Source organism: Chelonia mydas, chromosome 15 (assembly GCF_015237465.2).
Source record: "Chelonia mydas isolate rCheMyd1 chromosome 15, rCheMyd1.pri.v2, whole genome shotgun sequence".
Classification (NCBI taxonomy): domain Eukaryota; kingdom Metazoa; phylum Chordata; order Testudines; family Cheloniidae; genus Chelonia; species Chelonia mydas.
In genome coordinates this window covers 12615794-12638462 of record NC_057856.1, presented here as the reverse complement: position 1 = coordinate 12638462, position 22669 = coordinate 12615794, and the positions used below count along the sequence as shown (strand labels likewise).

Genomic DNA, 22669 nt, shown 5'->3' with positions numbered 1-22669 from the left:
CTTGCTTTTAGGACAGGGAATACAGTGACTTCTCTGCTATTTACCTCCGTAATGTTGACAAATGCTGGGTCTCCCAGTAAAGTCCTCTTGGCATACGCAAAGCGGAAGGCCTCCACAATGCGGTGGTAAGTCAGACCCTTTTTCTCCATGGTCGTGATGCTGTCACTGGAGAAATTAAATCCTGGCAATAGTAGATAGTACATTGTGAGCACATCTGAAAGCACATGGCCAGTGGGTGGCAAACAGGAACTGGCTCTGAAAGATGGTCAACTTGAAATCTAGTAATTTTAAGAAAAGACTCAGAAGCAGGCATTGCCCCAGCCTCTGAGCCCCAACAGCCACTGCTTGGGGTCTGACAGTCACCGTTAGTTTTTCCTTTTCTGCTGTTGCTGCATGGAAGACCCATTCGGAAAAAACAGGCCACCGACAATACAGATTGCTGTAAGCACTTCAGAGAGAACATGTCCTCTAGTTTCTGTTAGAGTGACCTTAGGTGTTACTTGCAAGAATGGCAGGTAAGCACATTTCAAAGAGCAGTGTCCCTTTCATTTCCACACATGCAGGTATCAGAGGACACCCATCAAGAGAATCTTTTTTGTTCTTGAGCCTTTTCTTTCATATGCTGAGGCCATACCCTACATTTATGGAATTAGAGGGCTGATTCCCAGATGTACAAAGTGTTCTGCTAACAGCCTTCTGTCACTCGCCACTTCCGAACTGAGGTTGATTAAGAATGCTGCTGTTTATCTACCCAGGATTGCTATGGCAGAGCAAGTCAGCTGAACAGCCGCAGTCTTTGGGAATCCCAAGGCTGCTATTGCCTGTCACAGTGTGGCTCACTGAGGCTTGCTCTTACCTTTCAGTATGTTGAGGATGAGTGCTAGCACCGGGCCACTCACGGGGGCACTGGGTGTGTACATGGTGAACTCCCCGATTGTGATGTTTAAAGGATTTTCACTCAGGATTGGAGTATAGTCTCTTAGGTCCTCCATTGAAATGATGCCCCCTAGAACAGAGAGAAAAGCCATTTGTGGCCCTGGGTTTACATGATCTCCAGTAGGAGGAAGAACCTTTTCCCCATCCTTGCTGTGACTGCCAGTGGTGGGAATGCAGTGGACTCACCATGACTGTGATCTAACCAGTGAGATTCCACAGATTTACTGAGTTAAGGGGATGTGTGAATGGAGATGGGTTTATCCCTTTCTGACTCAGGGCCATATCCCCAGCTTGCAAAAATCTGCATCACTCTTGGACTGACTTATACCAGCCAGGATTCTGGCCATCTGCTTCTCTCGTTGTGGGAGACTGGTAACATCCAGGAGCGAGCCACAGAATCCTCTTGTTTTACAAGGAGGAAAAATGCTGGGGTGGATGCAGTTGCTTTATGCCCCCCACAAGTGGAGTGCTTGGCGCTGTCTGTTTCCAGCCTCACAGGAAGGGAACTGATGCAGGGTTTTCAGAGTGCGGTGAAGGAAAGTGGTGGCCAACACTGCGTGAACAGGGATGATTTGTCTCTACCCTCCCTGCTTTTGGGGAGTCTCATCCATGCTGTATTATATGCCCTGAAAGGGATGCACTCAGAGGGTCAGAGCGCATTCCTGAGGGAGCCCAGCCAGGTGGACCATACACCCAGGCGAGAAACAATGAGTGATTTTAATTTATTTTAGCTCAAGGGCACTTTAGAACCTGTGGCCACATTTTCAAGAAAGCTCAGCACCCAGCAGCTCCCACTGAGAACAAGGGGGGTGGGGTGCAGAGCAGTTCTGAAGAGCAGGCCCCAGTTGTGGGTGCCAAGCACTTTTGATAAACTGGACTTTGGCAGTTCAGGCACCAGAGTGCTGAGCATGGTGTGAGCTAGACAAACTCTTGTGAAGGCTCCTACCCCCACGAGCTGACAGGCCCCCGGACAGAACTGAAGGAAAATGGGTGAACTAGGTGTCCCTGGCCCTAGGTGTTCAGAGATGTGGCTGACAAGTGACAGAAGAGGGACAGGACATGCAAAGGTGGCCCAGGCCCATCTAGAGGCTGCATCCAATTCTGATCACCTCATCTTCAGAAAAATACAGTAAAAACTGACAGAGCTCCTGAGAAGGGCAATGAAGGTGATTAGACTGAGCACAGAAAGGATAAGACAGAAGAGACTGGTGGCTTCTATATACTGATGTTGTCAAAACCAAGCCATTCCTCTTACCCCTTCTGTCCCTCAAGTTCCCCATCGTACTTTGTGAAATGCTTTGAGATCTGATGAAAAGCGCTGTAAGCTGTGGATCATTATCCCATAATACAAGAACGGAGGGGCAGGGGGGGCACTCAGTGATGTTAAGCGTCAGAGCATTTACAACCAATTGAAGGAATTACTTAAAAACAAATAAACAAAAAACAGTATATAGTCAGCTGGAGGAATTCACTGCTCCAGGAGGACAAACACAATAGGTGGGTTACTACGGTTCTGTGAATTCCAGAGCTATGTACAAGGTACTAGCTAAGCCTATGCTTCTGTCACCATTTAGTGGCCTACAGAGGGTAAGAGCCCTATTCCCACAGACAGAACAGATTAAGGCCACATGGTTTGGGCCTATGTTTTTAGGTATAAACTATTATCAGAGGTTGCATCTCAGATTAGACAGCAGACCCTGATCTGTTATGGGAAGTCAGTACTTCCCATGAGTCTAAAAGCAAAAGATCTTTGGATCAGAGATTTCACTTAAGGTTATTTACTGGCTGGAAAAGAGTCTACACTGTTTTATTGTTCCCCCAAGATTAAATTTAAATCGGGCACAAAAAATTCTCCCCAAAAAATTGCTTATCTCCAATAAGATGCTAAATCAGTGGTTCTCAACCAGGGTTATGCATACCCCTGAGGGTACACAGAGGTCTTCCAGTGGGTACATCAACTCATCTAGATATTTGCCTAGTTTTACAACAGGCTACATAAAAAGCACTAGCAAACGCAGTACAAACTAACATTTCATACAGACGGTGACTAGTTTATACTGCTCTATATACTATACACTGAAACTTAAGTACCATATTTATATTCCAATGGATTTATTTTATAGTAATATGGTAAAAATGAGAAAGTAAGCAATTTTTCAGTTCCAGTGTGTTGTGACACTTGCATTTTTATGTCTGATTTTGTAAGCGAGTAATTTTTAAGTGAGGTGAAACTTGGGGTATGCAAGACAAATCAGACTCCTGATTGGTGTACAGTAGTCTGGAAAGGTTGAGAACCACTGCTCTAAATCATCAGCCCCATGACTACTGACTTATAACCAATGACTCAACTCCAGCCAGCTGCTAATGAGTTTCACTTTCTTTGGCCATTATAAGAAGTTTTGCTAAATCAGAGACTTGGTATCACAGCAAAGATTTTCATCCATGGAAGCGGAGCTTCTGCAGCTCTTCTTGATGAATAAGTTTGGGGTGTATAAAAAAAGATACTCAAGCGCCTGGTTTCTCACCTGCCTCCCTGATGTCTTTGACAATTTGCTGCGCCAGACTCCCCGTGTAAAAGGCATCTGCTCCCTCATTGGCTAAAGTCTCATAGGTGTTTGCTAGTTTGGGCATCTTGATGACATCCCCCTCGTGTAGGATCGTTCCTCCTCTGCAGAACACTTCACTGAGGGGGAAAGGAAAAGAGAGTGAGTGAATCAGCTGAGACATTGAGCTTCACCACAGACATCTTTGGCTTTGAATTGCACAGTCTTCAGGCTAACAGCTTCCAAGAGAAAACCAGGACTGCTGAGTTAGAAGACATGCTATTCACATGGTCCCCCAGACACAAGTACCAAGACAGTAACACCATGCATGCTCACTGAACAACACACACAAGGAACTCCTGCCTCAGAGTTAAAACAAACTCAAGGCTCAGCACTCTGAGTGTAACCTACACTAGTGGAGAGTGGCTCTTTTTGTCTAATAGACTAGTAGCTGGTCCACATAAGAGATCAAAGCTACCACAGAAGCCAGGGATGGGGGTTTGTCCTTGAGCTCAAATGACAGAGGCTCATACTGCTGGTTCTGAAGTTTCTGCGTTCAAAGCTTGCTGGCAGTCCAAGCAGGGGCAATTAGAATAGCACCGATGCAGGCTCCAAAGCGCTACCTACCACAGTGAGGGGTTGCTTTCAATCGCTTTCTCTTTTGACTTGATGACTTTTGCTAGAGCTTTCCCAATTGGGAACCCTTCTCTCGCCAGCTTGATGTTGGGCAGAAACAGGCTATTCCATGGCAATCTGCCATGCCGCTTATGAGCCATTTCATAGCCACGAATTTCTCCTGGAACCGCAATGGACAGGCCCCCTGGAGCAGACAGGGAATACATTAGGCCATTCGGCAACAAATACTAAGCAAGAGCAAAGACAGAGTTGTCTTTACGTTTACTCATTTCCATAAGAAGTGAAGGGGACCCCTTCCATGGCCAGGTCTTCACTAGAGCTGAGCAATCAATTGGTTTCTTGCTTCAGTGGCCAAACTGGGAGAGGAGGGGGGAGAGAAACCAGGAAAAAAATTGGACTGGAAGCTGAGTTTCTCACCAAACCGAAAAAACAAAAATAAAACAAAGTTTTGTTTTTGAACAAAACATTTCATTCAATCCAAAACATCTGGGGGTTTTTATTGTGTGTTTATTTACTATTTAAGTAAATCCAGCTACATTTCTAAATGAAAACATTGTTTCAAGAAGAAAAGTCAAAATGTTTCATTTCAGAAGTGTCAAATCAAAGCATGCGGAATTTTTTTTTTTTTTTTAAGCTGAAGCTACTTGCTGAATTCAGCCTGAATTCAAACAGTTTCAGTTGACGCAAAACGGCTTTTTTTGGCAGAGAAGAGTTGAGTCTGAAAACGCTGCCTTGCTCTCATGTTCACTTAGCAAGGAAGCTGTTTGATGGGAATCGCTTGCATGAAATGGGTGGTCGCATCTCCTGCCTTTGCAACACTTCAGCCGCCCCATACAATCACGCCGTGTGACGGAGCTGGCTTTGCTCCAGCCACTCCCTGTACATGGTCGGGAACTCTTGAAGCAATCGCTGGTAGCAAGGGGCTTGGGGTTTTTACCCAACACGAGGCCCTGCAGCGTGGGATGGCGTTGCTGGAGCTAGCTGAACTGGTGAAGCGGCTTATGGCTTCCAATCCAAAAACAGGGCGAAAGACTGTAGGAAAGGGCACAAATACAACCACAGCTGAACCATAGGACCCTCCCTGCATCCGCCTGCACTGGGATGGCTATTGGGTGTGGACATGTGGCATTGTACAAGTAACCCATGCGAATGGGATTTCAGTCCATGGGTTGGGGCAACGATGTGCACCTCGTCTAGACAGTCCCATTTTTATTGGCACCTCCCCAAATTGTAACGTAGTCCTCGGATACCAGTTTTCCCCACAGAGACTTTTCTCTCCCCCCCCTCAAATACAGATGTACCCCAGCAAAAGAACCTGCTTTCCTAGGTCCCTCAAAGCACTCTGGGAAGTCAGTTGGTTTAGCTACTTCATGTCTTTTAGAGATGGTTCTGTTTCCAGTCAGGAGAATTTCTGCCTCTCCTCTGGACCCTCTAGGTCTCCAACTGGAGCCACCATTAATAAGACAGTCGAGTGATGGCTCTCAGGGCAACACAAGCATGGGTGAGATCTAACAGCAGGGGCTCTTGTCTATCAGAGCATGGGGACGACAGTGGCAGATGTTATGCTGTTCATGGCAATACAAAATATGGCCCCTTAATAGTTGTGTATTAAGATTGATTTTTTACCTTGCTCTTTGTATGAATGAGACAATGGGCACTGTTGTGACTGACTGTCACGGATGAGACAGTACATTCTGATCTCCTGGACAAGTGACGATACACAGCACCAATCAGCAGGAGGAGGAAAGATTTCTGGGGCAATTGAGAAGGTGAGAATCCCAGGTGGCTGGGTAGGGCCAACTCCAGCCACAAGATGCAGAACAGTCAGAAGTACTTTGAACCCAGGAGATATTGCAACAGTAGCTAAAGTTTGAACAGCCCAAGGATCCACTGGCTGGAATCAACCTGACGTCTCCTTACCTTTAAGGGAGAGCTCTGTGTTGTTCCCAAACATGTCCAGGGATGCATTTTTTGGAGCCACCTCTCTTGCATTAATGACTTCTACTTTCCCTTTAAAGACACAAGGAATAAGGCTGGCATCAGCTCTTCACTCTAGACACAGCACACTGGCTTTGTGTTACTGAACCTCTGAACTCGAGCCCTACAGCACTGACCGCGTTGGTAGGGCATGATGTCTATCAGACCTGCCCTGTGCTAGGATAGAATTAACAACTTTGCTTTAGACAGAGCCATGTCTCAAGTGAAGTGCTGCCCATCATTTATGACAGACCCTCTTACCTGTGCTGGTGTAGATGGTGAGGAAGAGACCCCCTCCGATTCCCATACTGTGAGGATTCATGAGGCCCACGCAGAGCAGAGCTGCAATTGCAGCATCCACTGCAGACCCTCCTTGCTGAAGGATATCCCTGAGCCGGCAAAAGAGAACAAAATTATGGTCCAGCGGCAGCACAGAGGCCTCTTCTCCAGCACTTTCAGGACCTCCTTGTACAGGGTCGATTTCAGGGCAGCTACAGACAGTCAGGCCTTTGTACCAGATGTGGACTGGCCACAGAGCTTCCGCCACAGAGTGAGACACGAGAGGTGTTCTCTGTCTAAGAGATACTTTAATGAGCTGCCCTCTCTGAGGCCAGCGGCTCAGATAAGGTATGTTACCCATGGCATCACCTAGTGGCTGAACGTTATAAGACTGTTTCAGCATCCCATCACAGCCGCCACTCCCTCCTTCTGTGCCCAGGCTCTCAAGGCATTGCCTGATTCAGCACAGAGGCAGGAGGGAAGCAGCATCCGGTCGCCTTCTCAGCATTTTATTCAAGATGACAAAGATGCACCCTGGTTCAGTTTCACAGGGAAGAAGCCTGCAGACGACCGAGCTCTCCCTTGGTAGCATCCTCTACTCTTGAGCGTCCCCCATCTTATGGCGTAATTTTTAAAAAGCAGCGATCTCCTGCTGGTGTGGGCTGGACAGATCTGGATTAAGATCAGCTTGAAAACCCTGCTGAGGTTTTCCAGAGCTGCCTATGGCATTTAGATGTCCAGTTCCCATTTAAATGTAAAGTGGGAATTGGCCACTGAAAATCCCCATGGAGACTGGAAAAATGGATTTTAAAAACAGCTTGAAAAGTTTATTTCAGTCATTTATGCAATTCCCATCCTTCTGGACCCATTGTACATAGCTTAGATTGCCAGCAACCATGTTTCCCAGGCATGGAGAGCAAACCAAGCATTGCAAGACTCCTACGTTTTGGTATCCTGACCTTAATGACAGATTACAGAGCACTAGTGCATGCCACAGGCAGAGGGCTAGCAGAGCAGTTCCTGAGCGAAAGCAAATAGAAGAGTTTGGGTCCTTGACTTTGTTACAATAGCTAAGAGAATGTACGGACATGAGTAAAGAGAGATACCTTCCAATTATTGAGCACGGCCCAGCATCCGTGGCTACAGCTGCTTTCTTGTAGAGATGTCCATCCTGCGCTGGGGGCTGCGGAGCTGAGCGCAGTCCGAAGAAAAACCCCAAGAAAAGGACCAGGCCCACCAGGAAGCCAATCAGAATCCCAACTATCAGATAGCGCTTCTTCATCTTTCTGAGGAGAGAGACACTATGAGCAGGCAATCCCCACGGGGCCTACAGGCAATCGCTGAATCTGGTACCAATGGGCTGCTTCCAGCAGCCTGTTTCAAATACACTGGAAATGAATGTCCACCTAACTAGTTTCACACTCTGGTTTCTCACCGCTTGTCTCCTCTCTCGACTCCCAATTGAAGCAGGGGAGGTCCGGGGAAGAGCAACTGAAGGACACCAAAGGCGCATTCCATTCAGAGAAATTAGAGACTCGGCCTACTCCGTCTGGAAGGGAGGTAGATAGCGAGGAGCTTTTCAAAGGCACCCTGGGCAGATGGGCACCCAACTCTCATTGCCTTAGTTAGGACCTGGGAGCCTAATTACCCCTTTTGACTTTCAAAACTCACCCCCATGCCAAAAAGCATGACAAAATCATTGGGCACGCCTGTTCTTGCAGTCGCGTGAGAGTAAGAGTCCTCAGGGTCAGCGGGACAGTGCTCAGATGCCATCCATCTCAGTTAACTTTGGGGAGCCCTATCAAATGCTGTGACAGGCTCCAACTCTGTTACGTCCCTGAGACCCATCAGTCAACAGTTTGTAATTCGATCAACATTAAAAAGCTCATTGCTGTCTGGCGTGGCCGGTCTCTTGCAGCTTCCTGCTCATGAGAGCGCCTGGGGAATAATGGAAACAACCATTCCTGCTCGCAGGAGCTGAGCCACTGTTCGTTTTTTTTCACTAGAGACCGAAGTTCGATTTACTGGATGGCAGTTACCAGGATTGCTCTTTTTTCCTCCTTTCCCCTCACAGAAAGTCTGTACATCTCATTCGCCCCCTCCCCCCCTTCTGGTTTTTAAATCAGGTCTCCCTGGCTATTCAAACCTAATTGCCAATAGCTCAGTCAATCAATTAGCTAACGTGCCCTACTGATCTGCAGCAAGTGCAAGTATTCCCTACCCTAGATTTATTTTTCATTCACAGGTATAGTCTATTGATTCCATCACTACTTCATTGTGTCCCTCCAAGAGTCTTTGGGTCTTCGTGTTGAGCACCGATTACAAGGAGCAGATCAGGGATTCTAGCATTTTAGAACAATTACAGAATTCTCCCTCCTCGTCTGTTAACAGAGCCCCACCCCCTCAGCCCAGATAATTCTATTTACTATTAATATAGCATCACCATTGTTCCAGTTTATAAGCACAGAGCCCTTCAAACCCTGCTCCTTTTACTAAGATTTTAAGCCAGCGAACAGTTTTGCAAGAGCTGCCCCATCCTTCTTCAAAAGGAGCAGGCCAAGATGCAGTAATTAACACAGCGAGCATCTTGGGTAGATTACTTCACATTGTAGCAAGTAAGTAGTTCCACAGAGAGTAGAGGAGGCAGGGTCAGGAAAAGCCCCAGGTACAGAACTTGATTTAAGATGAAATAAATTATAAATATCTGGCAATGACTTCACAGGAGAAACACTGTGTTTTCAAATTCTGGAATCAAAGCAATTCAAAGACACAATTACACTTTAACTATCCCCAGCTATTGTCACTTGTGGAAGAGCGAAGGTATCCAAAGAATAAACAGCTGCCCTCCCTCTGTGCAAGGTCACGGGGTAGCCATCGACCTGCGTGAAATACACCTTCAATCCTGACAGTCCGAGCACACTGTCCCGCTAGACGCAACACACCAATGTACACACAACCCACGCTAAGTGGTATGACATGCAGAGCACTCAGGAGGGGTCTTTTATCCCATTCCTAGGTGCAACAGAAACCATTTGCTTTCCCAGTAGTCAGGGCCTTATTTCCCCAGAAACAGCTGCACTGGAGGTACTGGGTAAAGTATCTTCTTCTAATTGCTTTTGATTTCCCCTCCCCCGCATCCTTAACAGTACAGGTTCTTGCAGATTTAATACAGCCGGCGCACACAGTGCAATGGCCACACTACCCAGGTACCTCCCCAAAGCATCTGCCGTGTGCACAGAGAAACCAGGCAGAGGCATCATGTGACGAGTGGACGGGACTGACCCTCTCCAGTCATGTAACGGCCCCAAGGCAGGATGTGATTTCCAGCCAGGTCAGACGAGCTCGCGCTGCCCTGTGGCAGAAGCCCATGCAGTACCAGCGAGCTATGGGGGGAGCCAGTGCAGAGGTCACTGGAGGGAGCAGGCCAGCCAGGATGGAAGCAGGGTGGTTAGACTGGCCCATCAGGGAGGAGATTAGCTGAACACCCTCCCGCACACACGTAGCACTCCAGCCGAACAGATGTCAGTGCGCCGTCCTGGCCCTCTGTCTATTAGTGGCCATTGCATTGCTCCTGGCACCCATGCACTGAAAGCTTTCTAAGCCTCGTCGCTTATTACAAAACTAATCTACTGCCAGTGCCCTTACGCATGTGAATCTTAATGACCGGCAGCTGGCGGGGAAAGGGTGAAGCCTCTCCGTACAGGTTCCCAGCTTGCTTTACACTAGACCGTCCTAAAAATCAGTGGCATACTTGTCATACAGTTACTGTGCCTGGAAACAGAGCAGCCATTATGTCTCCAACAATAGCTCACTCAGCCTTGACCCTTAAAGACAGTTTTGTTTATTGGCCACGAGTTTGGACTGGCTGTCCTCGGCGTGTTACAGAAAGTGCCGCAGGATCTGTCACCAGGCAGGAGGTCTCCTTTTCTGTGGCTCATCTGAAGGACGACCCCTCTTCCCTGCAGCACAGGGCATGATCGCTAGTCCCGAGGCTGGAGCTTCTGGATCATTGGAAGCGGTGCTCTGTGGCCTGACCGTCCTGGGTCTGGCAAGCAGCCGTGGGGCACAGCGTCAGACTTATCTGACCTATCCAGCCAGGCTTTTGACAGATAGGTGGCCCATTCTTACAATGGGGGAGGGGGGGTTATCAGAGGCCCTTTATTTTAAAAGGGACTTCTTGTTTCTCACTGTTTATAATCAGTGCAAGTTACCCCAGTACCACAGTGATGGGCATCATCCCAGACCAGTAAGGGCCCAGCTGCTAGGCAACTGCACACAGCATACAGAGCCTCTGACCCCCTGAGCCCCATGCATGGGAGTCAAGCCCGGCCAGTCCCCCTGCAGATGACAGCCACCCCGAAGAGGGTAAGGCTAAGACCAGGACATGACCTCCCACGCCCTAGCTCAGCCCAGCTGGAAAAACACAGGGAAGCGTTGTGTCAGTGCCCCAGCCTGTATACCTGGGAGGGAGCACCCCCATGCTCCTGCGGGGGCTGTGCAGCTCTGCAAGGCCCCATCGGCAGGGCTGTGCCTATCAGAGAGCTGGGCTCAGTGTTCAAGTGTCACAGTCAGTGTTTCAGCTTAACTCTCAGCTCAGAATTCAGCTCCCAAGTGTCCTTTGGGCTTAGAATAAGTGGAGCATCCAATGCATCTTCTGTCAGGAGACTAGGTCCCCAGCCTCACAGCAACTCCTGTGATCTAAGAGGTACGTTTCTGTTTCTAACTAGTATAATCTGTGCCCAAGTCCTGTGGAAACAGGAAGAAAAATCATGCACTTGGAAGGGCCAACCAGGACACTGAATAGACGTGGACCTACAGCCGGAAGAAAGAGAAGCCATCTCGACAAAACGCAGCTGCGTGAGATGGATCATGTCAGGGAAGAGAGCAAGAGAAAAAGTTTGGTCCCTGTAGGAAGCTAGAGGACTGAGCTACAGGAAAAGCAGGCAATCCTGAGGAGAGCCAGGACTAGAACCAGAGCCAAGAACACACTAGGTCTTTACTGCTGGAGTTAAAGGAAAGCGACTAGGTTTCCGAGCCTATTGTAGGCCCCACCACTACAGGGCAACATCCCCCCTACACACAAGAGCAACTACATTGCAGCTTTGAAGATAGGAAGGAAGCCTGTGAATGTTGATGCATGAAGTTTAAGAAGTACTGGCCAATGTTATGACCAACATCTCAGTACTTACCTGATGCCTCTGGCTAGGTGGCAGAGACCGCGTGTGTTAAGTGGACAGCCTAGTTTTTCCCTGTTGAAGTTGGCTCTTTTCTCCAAGGATTTACTGGTGGGACTAGTCAGAACAATTACTGTGCGCTGCCACCTGAAGCCACGAGTGCCGGAACTCTCTAGCAAGCTGTGTTCTGCAAGTGGTTTTAACCTTTGAACCCTCTCGCCAAATGCAGCTCTGGGGAAGCTTTGTTAGGGTTTCAGTCAGACAGCGCTTCTCGGCAGCAGGAGACCAAGACGGAGGGGCTATAAAGTAATTAAAGGCTCTACAATTACTTCTCGGACATCAGGGTTGTGACATTGTCCAATGCTAGGCAGGAAATTCAAAGCCAAGGCTGACCTGTCTGAATTCATGAAGGGGAAGAACAGCAAACAACAGAGTTATGGGTGGATGAGCAATTTTACCAGTGAGCTATGTTAATTTGTGTCACAACTTTAACAGTCTTAAATATACAGAAGCTTTATTAAAAAACCCAGCACAACAGCCTAGTTACTGCCAGGCAGGGGGATTCAAGTTCAGACTACTGTGCCGGACTTACCAGGGGCTGGGAGTAGGCCTCATGGTGCTCACTTCTGGCCACACGAAGGACCAGCAATGAGTGGCTCTGAAGGGAGGCAAAGCCCCCCCTGTGCCAGAAGGCAGGTTGCATTGCCCTGAGAACTGGAGCAGGATGAGGAGAACAGAAGGGGGGGACATTAAGAGGGTTCTGGAGGACCACCTGGAAGAGCTGAAACACACACACACACACACACACACACACACACACACACACACACCCCCTGCTCCAGAAAGCTAAACATCTCAGAATTTGGTATTTTCCCCTGCAGGCCAGAATTTCCTAATGCACATCGTTTAAGGCAGGGGTTCTCAAACTGGGGGTCGGGACCCCTCTGGGGGTCACAAGGTTATTACATGAGGGGTCGCAAGCTGTCAGCCTCCACCCCAAACCCCACTTTGCATCCAGCATTTATAATGGTGTTAAATATATATATAAAAAAGTGTTTTTAATTTCTAAGAAGCAGGGTTGGGGGGTGTCACATTCAGAGGCTTGCTATTTGAAAAGGGTCACCAGTACAAAAGTTTGAGAACCACTGGTTTAAGGTCTCGGGTCACGGTGGCCCAAGAGACAAGGCATTCCAGATCAGGAACCAGGGGCAATCAATTATTTTTTGTCACGGTCCAAATTTCTTGGTCAAGGTATCGTCAAGGTCCAGACTCAGGAGAAAAAGAACACAAAACCAATAACAATATTGGTGATAATAAGTAAATAAAAATGTTGCAGTCCATCCAAAAGTGTCTGGCAGTCCGGATTTGGCCCACAGTCCGCCTATGGACTGCCTATGGACCCCTGCAAGTCTAAGCGGTCAGAAAAGTGGGGCTATCATAGCTTAGATGGGCGTTTCAATCACAGCAGATAGCAGTGCTTTCTAGCACAGTGCAGAGTAGCAGCAGCCAACATTTGTCCATTAGCCAAAAACTCGCAGGCAGAAAGATATCTGGATTCTCGCCTCCCAAGACACCAGCGCAGCTCATAGGAAGAGGGCGCAGCCAGATCCCATCACTTTCCGAAGCAGCATGTTGCCTTTAGCCTACCAGTTAGAGTAGGATCCCTTTTTCCCAGGGACCATTCCCTCAGTCATGGTTGTCAGTGCTTTTCCCCATACATCTCTGTACTTAGGTTACAGCATTTGCCAATAAGCTGCTAGGGGACCAGATGATATTCACGATTGATGTATGACTTCTTTTCATTCTCCCCCTAAAGGCAGGTTTAGCCATTAAGCTAAATAAACCATCATTTCCTCGCTCACATGTCAGCCAAGGAACTCACTTTACCTCTATGTAACAGAGAAAGCAAATTGATTTTGTCAGCCTTAGAAACCTTGATCATCGCTAGGGTGATTTATTCAAGCCTAGTTAGCCATTGTTTATATCCTTGGAAGCTGCGGGTCTAATTATGCGTTCACCCAAACTCTCTTCCAACTGTTAGTAGGGTCAGGGCCAGCAGACACACTCTGTGTGCAACAACATCCCAACTCATCACTTCTGTACAGCCCATTAAACTGTGGTTATTTGCTCCACAGGACGCCTTCTAGCAATGGGAAAAAGAAAACTAAAACCACCGCAGTAAAGGCAGAGAATATATTGACCGTGTCCACGGCAGGTTCAGATGACAGTGATTTCAGGTGTTAGTTCCACTTCCTTTGTGCAGAAAACATTCAAGATTTTTGTTTCTTTTGAACCCTAAACAATAATCAGTCTGTTTAGTCTCTGTTCACACACACCTGATTCTAGTGGTTTTGCTAAGATTTATCCTAGCAGAACCTCTACTAACTCGCTATGGTCTTTGTCCCTCTCTAGTGCTAGATCGTGCTTAGTGGTTTATGAGCCTGCTACTGCTTCTGAGCTGACAGATTTGGTTGGTCTTTTAGCTCAAGCAGTAGAGGCTTATGCTTTTAGCTCTGCAGTTCCCAAGATTAGTCCCTACAAACAACTTCTCCAGGGGTGTTATTACACAAGCTACACAATCCTTAGTAGACGTAACTGTGGGGATCCTTTAACACTGTAGTTTGATAGAGTTGCTTAAGAACTCCTAGGTTGTGAACACATTACCCAGAACAATAAGGGTCTTGTTTCATGTACCACTGAAAAGAACTGGTGAGTGTGTACATACACATCATTGCCCTTCAATGAAACCAGAATAGCTCAGCTGTAGGTCATAGGCCCAATATTGCTAGCAGATAATGGAAATTCCCTTCAGCACAATTGGTACCTTGCCTTTGAAACAGGAAATGTGCTCTCTGTTGCTGCTGTAGCCATCCAGTCCAAGGTGGCCATGGATTTGTTACCAGGTATCCCAGACTTGAAATATTTATTGTACAGAGAATCAGAATCATCCCATAAATCAAAAGACACAGATACTCTTTTCCAGCTACAGTCAAGCAGTCCAGTGGATCTAAATTGGGAAGCTTCTGCTTTACCTACCAGCCTTTCCTAAACACACAGCACAGATAAATGTGACCTCACCGTTTATTACAAGTCTCTGTCTATAGGACTTCTTGGTCTTCAGGGTAGTTCTTATGGCATTCACCCATTTCAATTCATCCAGCATGCTGCGCACCGGGTCTCTCCCACATCTTATGAAGCCCTTAGCAGCAGAGACTAAATTCCCTTCTTCCCTCGGAGAGGCTGGCACAGGGTGAAGTGCCAGGTAATTGTAAAGTTAAAGTCACCAAAAAACCCAAATCAAAATTGAAAGCTGCGAAAAAAGTCGATTAGATGGACTTATTAACTAATTGATTCTCGTAGGACTAGCTCAGCGAAAATAAAACACAAACAGATGGAAGTATTGATAGTCGTTACTTATGAGCTTATTCCAGAGAGCTGATCCTATGTTCTGTCAACAAGAGTTACTTTCCTAGAATTTAGCAGATGCCAACCAAAATTAACAGAGGAAACTTGATTTTGAAAAATTATTGACAAAAATAAAACAAACCCAGCCACCAGAAGAGAGTACGTAAATCATTACAGTATAAACAGGTATTAATGCTTAAAGAGCAACATCTTAGTCAAGTGGGAAATTCTAGAACGTAAGGAAATTAAAAAAAGATAATTTGATTAGCTATGTCCGAAGGACTAATACGATGGGAGTATAAAGTTCAACAAAGTAGTGACAAACACAATGGCATTCAGTTGTCTACTTGGAATGCTGTTGCTTCAAAGGAGTATTTCTATTCAATTGAGATAGTCGTCAGGCACCGGTAACATAATTCAATGTCCATAATTAAAGGACTACTGCCATATAACCAGATATAAATTAAACTATGTCACAAAACAATACTAGACTTCAACTTATTATCAAAAATATCTAGGCTTGGCTGAATCCGATTTTTTTTTTTTATAATTTCAGTGGCTAATATATTTATTTTAAGTTCTCTTATTTTTATCTCTTTAAATGTTCACAGATGCAGGAAATTATGCAAGGGCAGACAATGACGGGGGCGAATTATTTAATGACAGATGTTGAGATTAAAAAACTTAAAGCTTTATAATCATTAAAACACAAATTATCAACATCACACGTCAAAATATACAAAGTAAATATCCTTAAATCAAATTCTAATAAGTCCTCAAGCAGCATTTTTCTTATTTGGCCTCACTGTAAAGTTTACATTATCGTAGAGGGAAATGTTTTTTCCATCAGTTTGTGTGTATGATGAAATCCACATTTACAGATAAAAATCTAATCTGTCTAAGCCCAAAAATATAAACTACAGGGGAAAAAAATCAAGATACAAGCTAACAAGACAGACAGGATACTGCTGAGCAGTGTCAATGAAAGGCTAGTAAAGTAAACTAGCAATTCCGTTTTAATCCTGGTTTAAGAAAGTGATATTTCTAGGACTAAGCACAGGATTCAAAGAGATAAATATCAAGATCATTGGACATTACTACTTAAAGTCATGGAGTGTTCATACACACTAGCTGAAGATTGTTATAACAATACAGAGTGGATGGTGTAGCTCTAGCTCTGTGTGTTAATGTGTGTTTAAAATGGCGAGAGATAATGAAGCAGTTCAGTCAAGCAGTGTGTAAGGGGAAAGTTGAAATCAGGCAAAGTGAGCAGTGTCTGGAAAAGCTGGAGTTGGATGCAGTGGGGATGATTATGCCATCCAAGTCAATTTGCACAGAGAAGAGAGGATGTCTCTCAAAGACAAAGCGCATAACAAAAGTTAGCAAAATGTTTGCTCTCCAAGGCCAAGTTCTGTGTTACCTCTGAAGTGCAGAATTTCCCTATGGAATATTTTAGCAATAAATATTGATTTCCCAGTCCCTCCACTCTTTGAGCAGATTAGGATAGTCTCAGCCTTAACTCAGCTGTCTTTGGAGTTTTCTCTAGTAGTGGTGGGATCTTCTCAGTGTCTCTGATCTTCAGGAAAGCCTCCTCTTTCCCAAGCTGGGCTTATAGTTGGAATTTTGGGCCCAGAAGCCAAACCCAAAGGTTTTTGTCTGTGAAGGACTCATTTAAAGAAACTCAAATGACTGATCATTCCTTGCTTGAAGTGGGTAGCCACTCTCTCTGGGTGAGCTCAAGACAACTCTGTACTCAGGATCTGTTGATCTTCAAATGAGGCTGCTTCTACTCACCTGGTGGTGGTGCATCTTTTATGCATTCTTCTTCCATTCAGATGGACTGATGAGTTGAACCATCCCCCAGAAAGATCATTGTCATGATTTTGTGCCTTCTTATTGGTCATCCCCAAAATGTGATGTTGTCCCATCTTCAGGTTACAGGTGAATCCATCGTTGTGGCAGGTCTGGTGTCATTGCACTCTTTTACCCATCCAATAGGTGGCATCCACGATTCAGAAAAGTTAGTTTTCCCATGTAGTTGCAATTCTTTCCTGGAATTTTTTAATTCTTACTTGGCATTATAAGTGTATAATACTAACAAAATTATCTCAGAAGTTTTTAGTTTAGTTGTCTGCTAATTCTTCATGAAACAATGAACAGTCACATTCTGTTGTAAATTTCGGGATTATTTTCTCAACGTTTCATTAATTGTGAAGTTTAAAGTTTATGCTTCACTCTTTTTGCTATTAGCTTTAATTTGAGGAAATTTTTTTCCATCCTGCCTTCAAGTGTAGGAAGATTTTCTTCCCCAAATTTGATTTCAAATAACTTCCAGAGTTCATTATAAAATAATGACCCTAGCTCCTAATATTGAGTACTCTAGCTGTTCTGTTTTTGACATTATGTAGAATAATGTCCAGAAATATAAACAAGGAACATGATTTCTAACCAATATCTTATGCTAAATTATCAATTGCTACTCTTAAATCTCTAACATTCCTATATTCAATAGTACGGGCATAAACATTTCAACACTCACTTCTGCTAGTAACTCTTATTCCTAAAATAAGGATGCCTATTTACAATCTTCATTTGTAACAAATTTAGTCACACATTAATTATACTTAATTAATAGTTCCGTGCTTTGTTACAAGGAAGGAATTTGTAGTAAAGTCACCGATTCTTAACAGTACCACCACATATAATCCATTTGGTCTATTGATTGATTGTTTTCAGGATGGCAAGAGACACTAGCTGTGTCTGTCTAATCCTGAAATCTGGGAACATGCTTGGGAAGATTCCTGTGCTAATTTCCTGGCAAGTCTTTAAAAAGGTGTCTAAAATTAGAGGAAAGTTTAGAGATAAGAAAACTTTCTCAAAAATCAATCAGAAGTGGTTTCCTTTCAGCAATAGCTGTAGATTTGTGGTTTCAACATTTGGCTGACAAGGATCACTTACGATGCATCAATGTGTGCCTGAACACTTCTAGCAGTATCCTTCATTTGTTTGTAGAGAGGCTACAGATCACAGTGTTATTTAGGTTGGTTTCTAAACAGCCCTTTAAAAGGCATTAAAACATCTCTTTTGGGATTAAACATTTTGAGATCTTTGGCGTGTTACATCTTATTTCCCCGTTTTACACATGTATCAACTTGATAGCAGAGCTATCCAAAGTGTCAAAGTAGAAATCTAAGCAGAGAAAGGAAGGGGAAAGGGTGTACTTCGTCTTCTTCCCTCTTCTTAAAGTTTTTGAAATGTTTAAGAATGTCGAGGAGACCATATGTCTGTTCTCCCACACAGATTAGCTTTCCTTGAAAGTAACAGATAAGGTTTACATAACCAGGGTTTATCAGAAGGTGTCTTTGACCTAATATTCAGGCATTTCAGTCAGTTCAATATGGGTACACAATTCAAATCAAACCATTTCTGAACACAGCTACCAACCTTACAACCCTTCTTCACAGCGAAAGAAATCTAAGGGAAGTGCTTTAGGGCTCAGTTAAACTGAGTGAACAATGGGTGTCATACGCTGCACAGCCTGCTGACTGTCTCCTTCTTACACAGCCTCAGTTCTGTTAGCATTTTGGACATTGTGACAGATCTGGCAATTTCCTGGACTATCTTTGGGAGCGTTTACTGGATTAACTTTACGTATTATTGTGGGACAGGGATTGTATGCAATTCCATGTGGGAGGTGACCCCCGCCCCACCAGTCCCCCAGGAACTAAGAACAGAGGAGGGTGATTAGGCAAATTCACACAGGTTGTAACACTCCAGAGAAGTGCCACCCCTCCTGGGGAGGCTCTCATATACTGGTTCAAACTGGATTCTCCAGAGACCAATAGACAATGAAAGGCCTTTTGGATAAACAGCCTGAGTTTAAACTGACTCAGGGCTTTTGTTCTGATCCAGCAAATGGACAGGCCCTCTGGCCCAAGTGGGGGCCCCAAGCCTTCCGAGGAAGGTGGGAAGGACTTTGGCCTACTGAGGCCCATAAGCCTGAGTGCTAGTAAGCTTTTAGCATGTGTACAGGAACTATTATGTTTTTACTATGTTTTCTCTAGAATGCTTTCACCTTAAGAATAAATGTGTTTGCTTAAAGAGGGCTTTGTGGTAACTTACGACTGTGGGCAACTATGCTGTTTATAGCCGCTGAGAGGAAAGCAAAACACAGGCTCTGGCCTGTTTAGGCAGTCTGGTTTGTTGGGGAACTTGCAGCATAGGCAGGCACGGTGCAACCCGGATAAACCCCGCTCAGGAGGGAGAGACATAGGTCTTCGCCCAGGGACCTTGGAAGGGGAAGACAGGTTCAGTTGCCCTGAACAGTGTCACACATCTCTTCCAGTCTTGAGTCTAGGGCTTGAACATAGTCCAATATCTTTGCAGATATATTGGAGAAGTATAGGTCTGAGTGAAGCCCAGGTCTCCCCTCCTTAAGTAGGGCAGTTAGCAGAGCCCTAAACCCAAAGAGAGAGAACCTACAACTTGCCCCTCTTGATACATTTTGACTAGAACATGATACAGTTCAGCTGAAAAAAAAGTATGGCTAACTTGCCGTGACATTGTCAGGAGAAGTAGGTTATAGTCTGTGTGCACAGCTCATTCAGAGTGCTTTGGCAGACAAGGGTTTGCAACCCCTCCAAGGGAATATTAGGCCTTCCAAAGACTGAACTTCACAATCTGGAGAGAACTTGAGGGTAATGGATGCAGAGAAAGCTTAAGCTAGCTGGAAAACCAACCCTTCCTCCTCCTCCTCCAGAAAATTCCATCTAAAAATAATCATTTGAAGTTTTCCAACAGAGACTTTGGGTTTTCCAGCACGAATTTTAGTTTCAAATCTAACTGGTTATCATCTGCTACAGAACCTCTCTAATTCCCCCTTAGCTCTCACAAGTGTTGAAAATCTTTATCAGCTCCTGTCCTGTCATGCAATTTCCCAAGCAGCAGTAATTGCTCTTCCAAGTGCCAAAGTATCTACTTAGCACTAGCAATAATTAATTATATTTCTCTTGAAAAGCACTCTGAGGAATTCCCAGTATCTGATGTTTGTACTCCCTTGTTCATGAAGTTGAGTTCCCTCCATCTAGTTACTTTTCAATTAACAGCCTCAGAGGAGGACATTAGTTAAACACTGACTGAAGAATCAAGAACTCACCCCTTTCAATCTTTATTTAGTGCTCATGAAAAGTACCATACTGAGAGCCCTGCAGGCTGAAGTCCTTATTTATAAATGAAACCAAGAGTTAATCAGTATGTCTGAATCTTCTTAGGTACATATATATGGCCCTCGTTACCATGGCATCTGAACCACTCAAGTCTTTAGTGCCTTTAGCCTCAAAGCCCTGCAAGGTAGGGAAATATTGTTATTAAAAAAAAAACCAGACTGGGAATTGAGGCAGGGAGAGACTAAGTGACTTGCCCATAGTCACACAGTGACAGAACAGGGACTTGACCCAGTTGGGCCAAGTCATAGTGCCCTAACCCCTGGACCTTCCTTCCTCTGGCAACATGAGCACTTCACTTCTTTGCCTCCTTGCTCAGCTTTCCAGGGGCGCCAGTTAATGCCATCAGATGTTAACTTTTGGTCTTTAGCAACAGACACGATTTTAACCAACCACCTACCTAATCATTAAAGACCCCAAAAATCTCATTATCAATCCCTCAGCCAGCCAGCCCTCTTCCTACTTATGACCCAAGTTTTCCTGCTTCAGGGCATGAGCCACTATAAAAAACGTGCTGGCTGTATTAACTTGAAACGCTAAAGTAGTTTGACAATAAAAAAGTAATTCCCGATAAGGTTCTATGCTTCCTAAAATAAAGGTGTTATTCCTTTCCTGAGAGAAACCACCACCAAAGGTAGAAAAAAAACCCACCCTGAAGTTCCACTAAACATCTATATTAGCTTATTAATATTGAAATATGATCTATTTTTTAGCCTCGGAGATGCACAGAAGTCCCCTGCAAGGTATGTAAACCCTTTGGAATACCTTAAGATACACAGGATAGGATTTTAACTTCCAATATACGCCTCACGCTCTACAGTACATCACAAGTGCGAAAGCTTCCCATTTGTTACACTTATCGATTCTAATACAAGAATAATTTCAGTGTGTGGGGGGGGTGTTTGCAAGAGATCCAAAGAGCAGGCTGAGACAAAGGAAACTTTCGGAAGGTAGGTAAATGGAGACCCACATTTTGACCCGTAAGAAACTAGCATGTTGCAGGTTGAGAAGGATGAGAGGTAGTGGGTGAGAGCACTGATAACCATCAGTATCCAGACTGGTGCCTGTGGTCATTAGATTCCAAGGCCAGAAGGGACCATTGTGACCATCTAGTCTAAGCTCCTGTATTACACAAGCCAGAGAACTTCCCCAAAAGAATTCCTTGAGCAGATCTTTTAGAAAAACATCCAGTCTTGATTTAAAGATACACTATTACTTTTATCAACCAAACTCAGCCCATGTGCACTTACTGTTTAAAGTCTACATGATAGACAAGCTGATCATGACTACACAGGCCAGGTTGTTCCAGCCCTAAATTTGCAGGAGAAACAGCACTAAGACAACTTAAGCTCTACCCCTGTACGTCTCTTAGTCCTTTATATTCAACATGGAGTATACTTTCTAGGTGGAGAATTTACACTGTGATTTGTTGTACAGAATTCTTTTTCTATATGTTAGCTTATCTGCACATACCTGTGATATAATGAATCTCAGCTTTGGAACCACACTAACACCAGGTGTTTTAATCCAAAGACATAGTTTTGATCTTGCCTTTGATTTAGGTTTCAACTGTGTCCATACACTAGCTTCAACTCCAGTGATGTGTCTAATTGCGGGTTCATGGAATTATTTTGCTCAGGGGGAAGATTTGCTGTTTTGCTCAGGGGGAAGATTTGCTGTCCGTAGCTTATTTCTACAGTCCCAAGTTGTTATAGGAGCACAGTGAGAGTTATGTACGGTTGTTTAAAAGGCCAGATTTTGTAACACTTCTGCACTGACATTAAGGTTTGGAAGTTTTCATGTTGATATGGAACAGTTGTGTTGTTTCTACAACAGGCTGATTTAGTCTGTGGCTATTGCTAGTGTGTTGTTACAGAGGCAGAATGAAGTTGTTTGGATTCTGGTCAGTGATAATTGCTCTGTTTACTGGCCTGTGCATATGCCCATAAGGAGTTAAAGTTACATAACTCAATCTAAACCCAACCTTACACTGGAATTTCTAGTTCTGAGATTTATAAGTGATACATGTAGTGATTGTTTTGAACCTCACAAATAGCAGCCCTTAGGTAACTAAATATTTTCATGTGGGTAAAGAAATAGGGTTGATTGACACTGAATAAGACGTTAGCTAACCTTAAAATCCACAAAAATTAACACAGAAACATTGTTGTTTTCCTGGTCATCATCAACTAGAAAAAGAAAATATCCAGCAGAAAATACCTTCCTTCCTCCACCATAAACATTAATATGAAGTTAAACTGTCTGGTTTTGCCATCTCTCTAAATCCAAGATCTCCAGGTTACATTGAAACAGGATGTGCAAGTTGGTCCCCTCTACTTTCCCTTTCTCCCAGAGGAAAATATTTGTCAGCACATTAGGGATGTTTTCTTTCCATTGTCCTTAGGAGACAATTTGCTGACATTTTTCAGAGTAGCAGCCGAGTTAGTCTGTATTCGCAAAAAGAAAAGGAGGACTTGTGGCACCTTAGAGATTAACC

General features: G+C 44.7%; 1 protein-coding gene across 6 annotated transcripts in view; it reads right to left on the bottom strand.

Moving 5' to 3' along the window:
- GGT1 (gamma-glutamyltransferase 1) overlaps nucleotides 1–22669 on the bottom strand; it is a 58617-nt gene that overhangs the window by 16630 nt on the left and 19318 nt on the right. For 5 of the 6 annotated variants that reach the window (XM_043530048.1, XM_037878321.2, XM_037878320.2 and 2 more), the window contains 7 exons: nucleotides 7478–7657; nucleotides 6354–6481; nucleotides 6036–6125; nucleotides 4107–4299; nucleotides 3462–3619; nucleotides 857–1006; nucleotides 45–181 (listed from right to left, as the gene is read on the bottom strand). In XM_043530048.1, the coding sequence (XP_043385983.1) occupies nucleotides 45–181; nucleotides 857–1006; nucleotides 3462–3619; nucleotides 4107–4299; nucleotides 6036–6125; nucleotides 6354–6481; nucleotides 7478–7653 (1032 nt within the window). In that variant the 5' untranslated portion in view covers nucleotides 7654–7657. The remainder of the gene's footprint in view (nucleotides 1–44; nucleotides 182–856; nucleotides 1007–3461; nucleotides 3620–4106; nucleotides 4300–6035; nucleotides 6126–6353; nucleotides 6482–7477; nucleotides 7658–22669) is intronic. The other variant, XM_043530046.1, reaches the window with a different exon arrangement.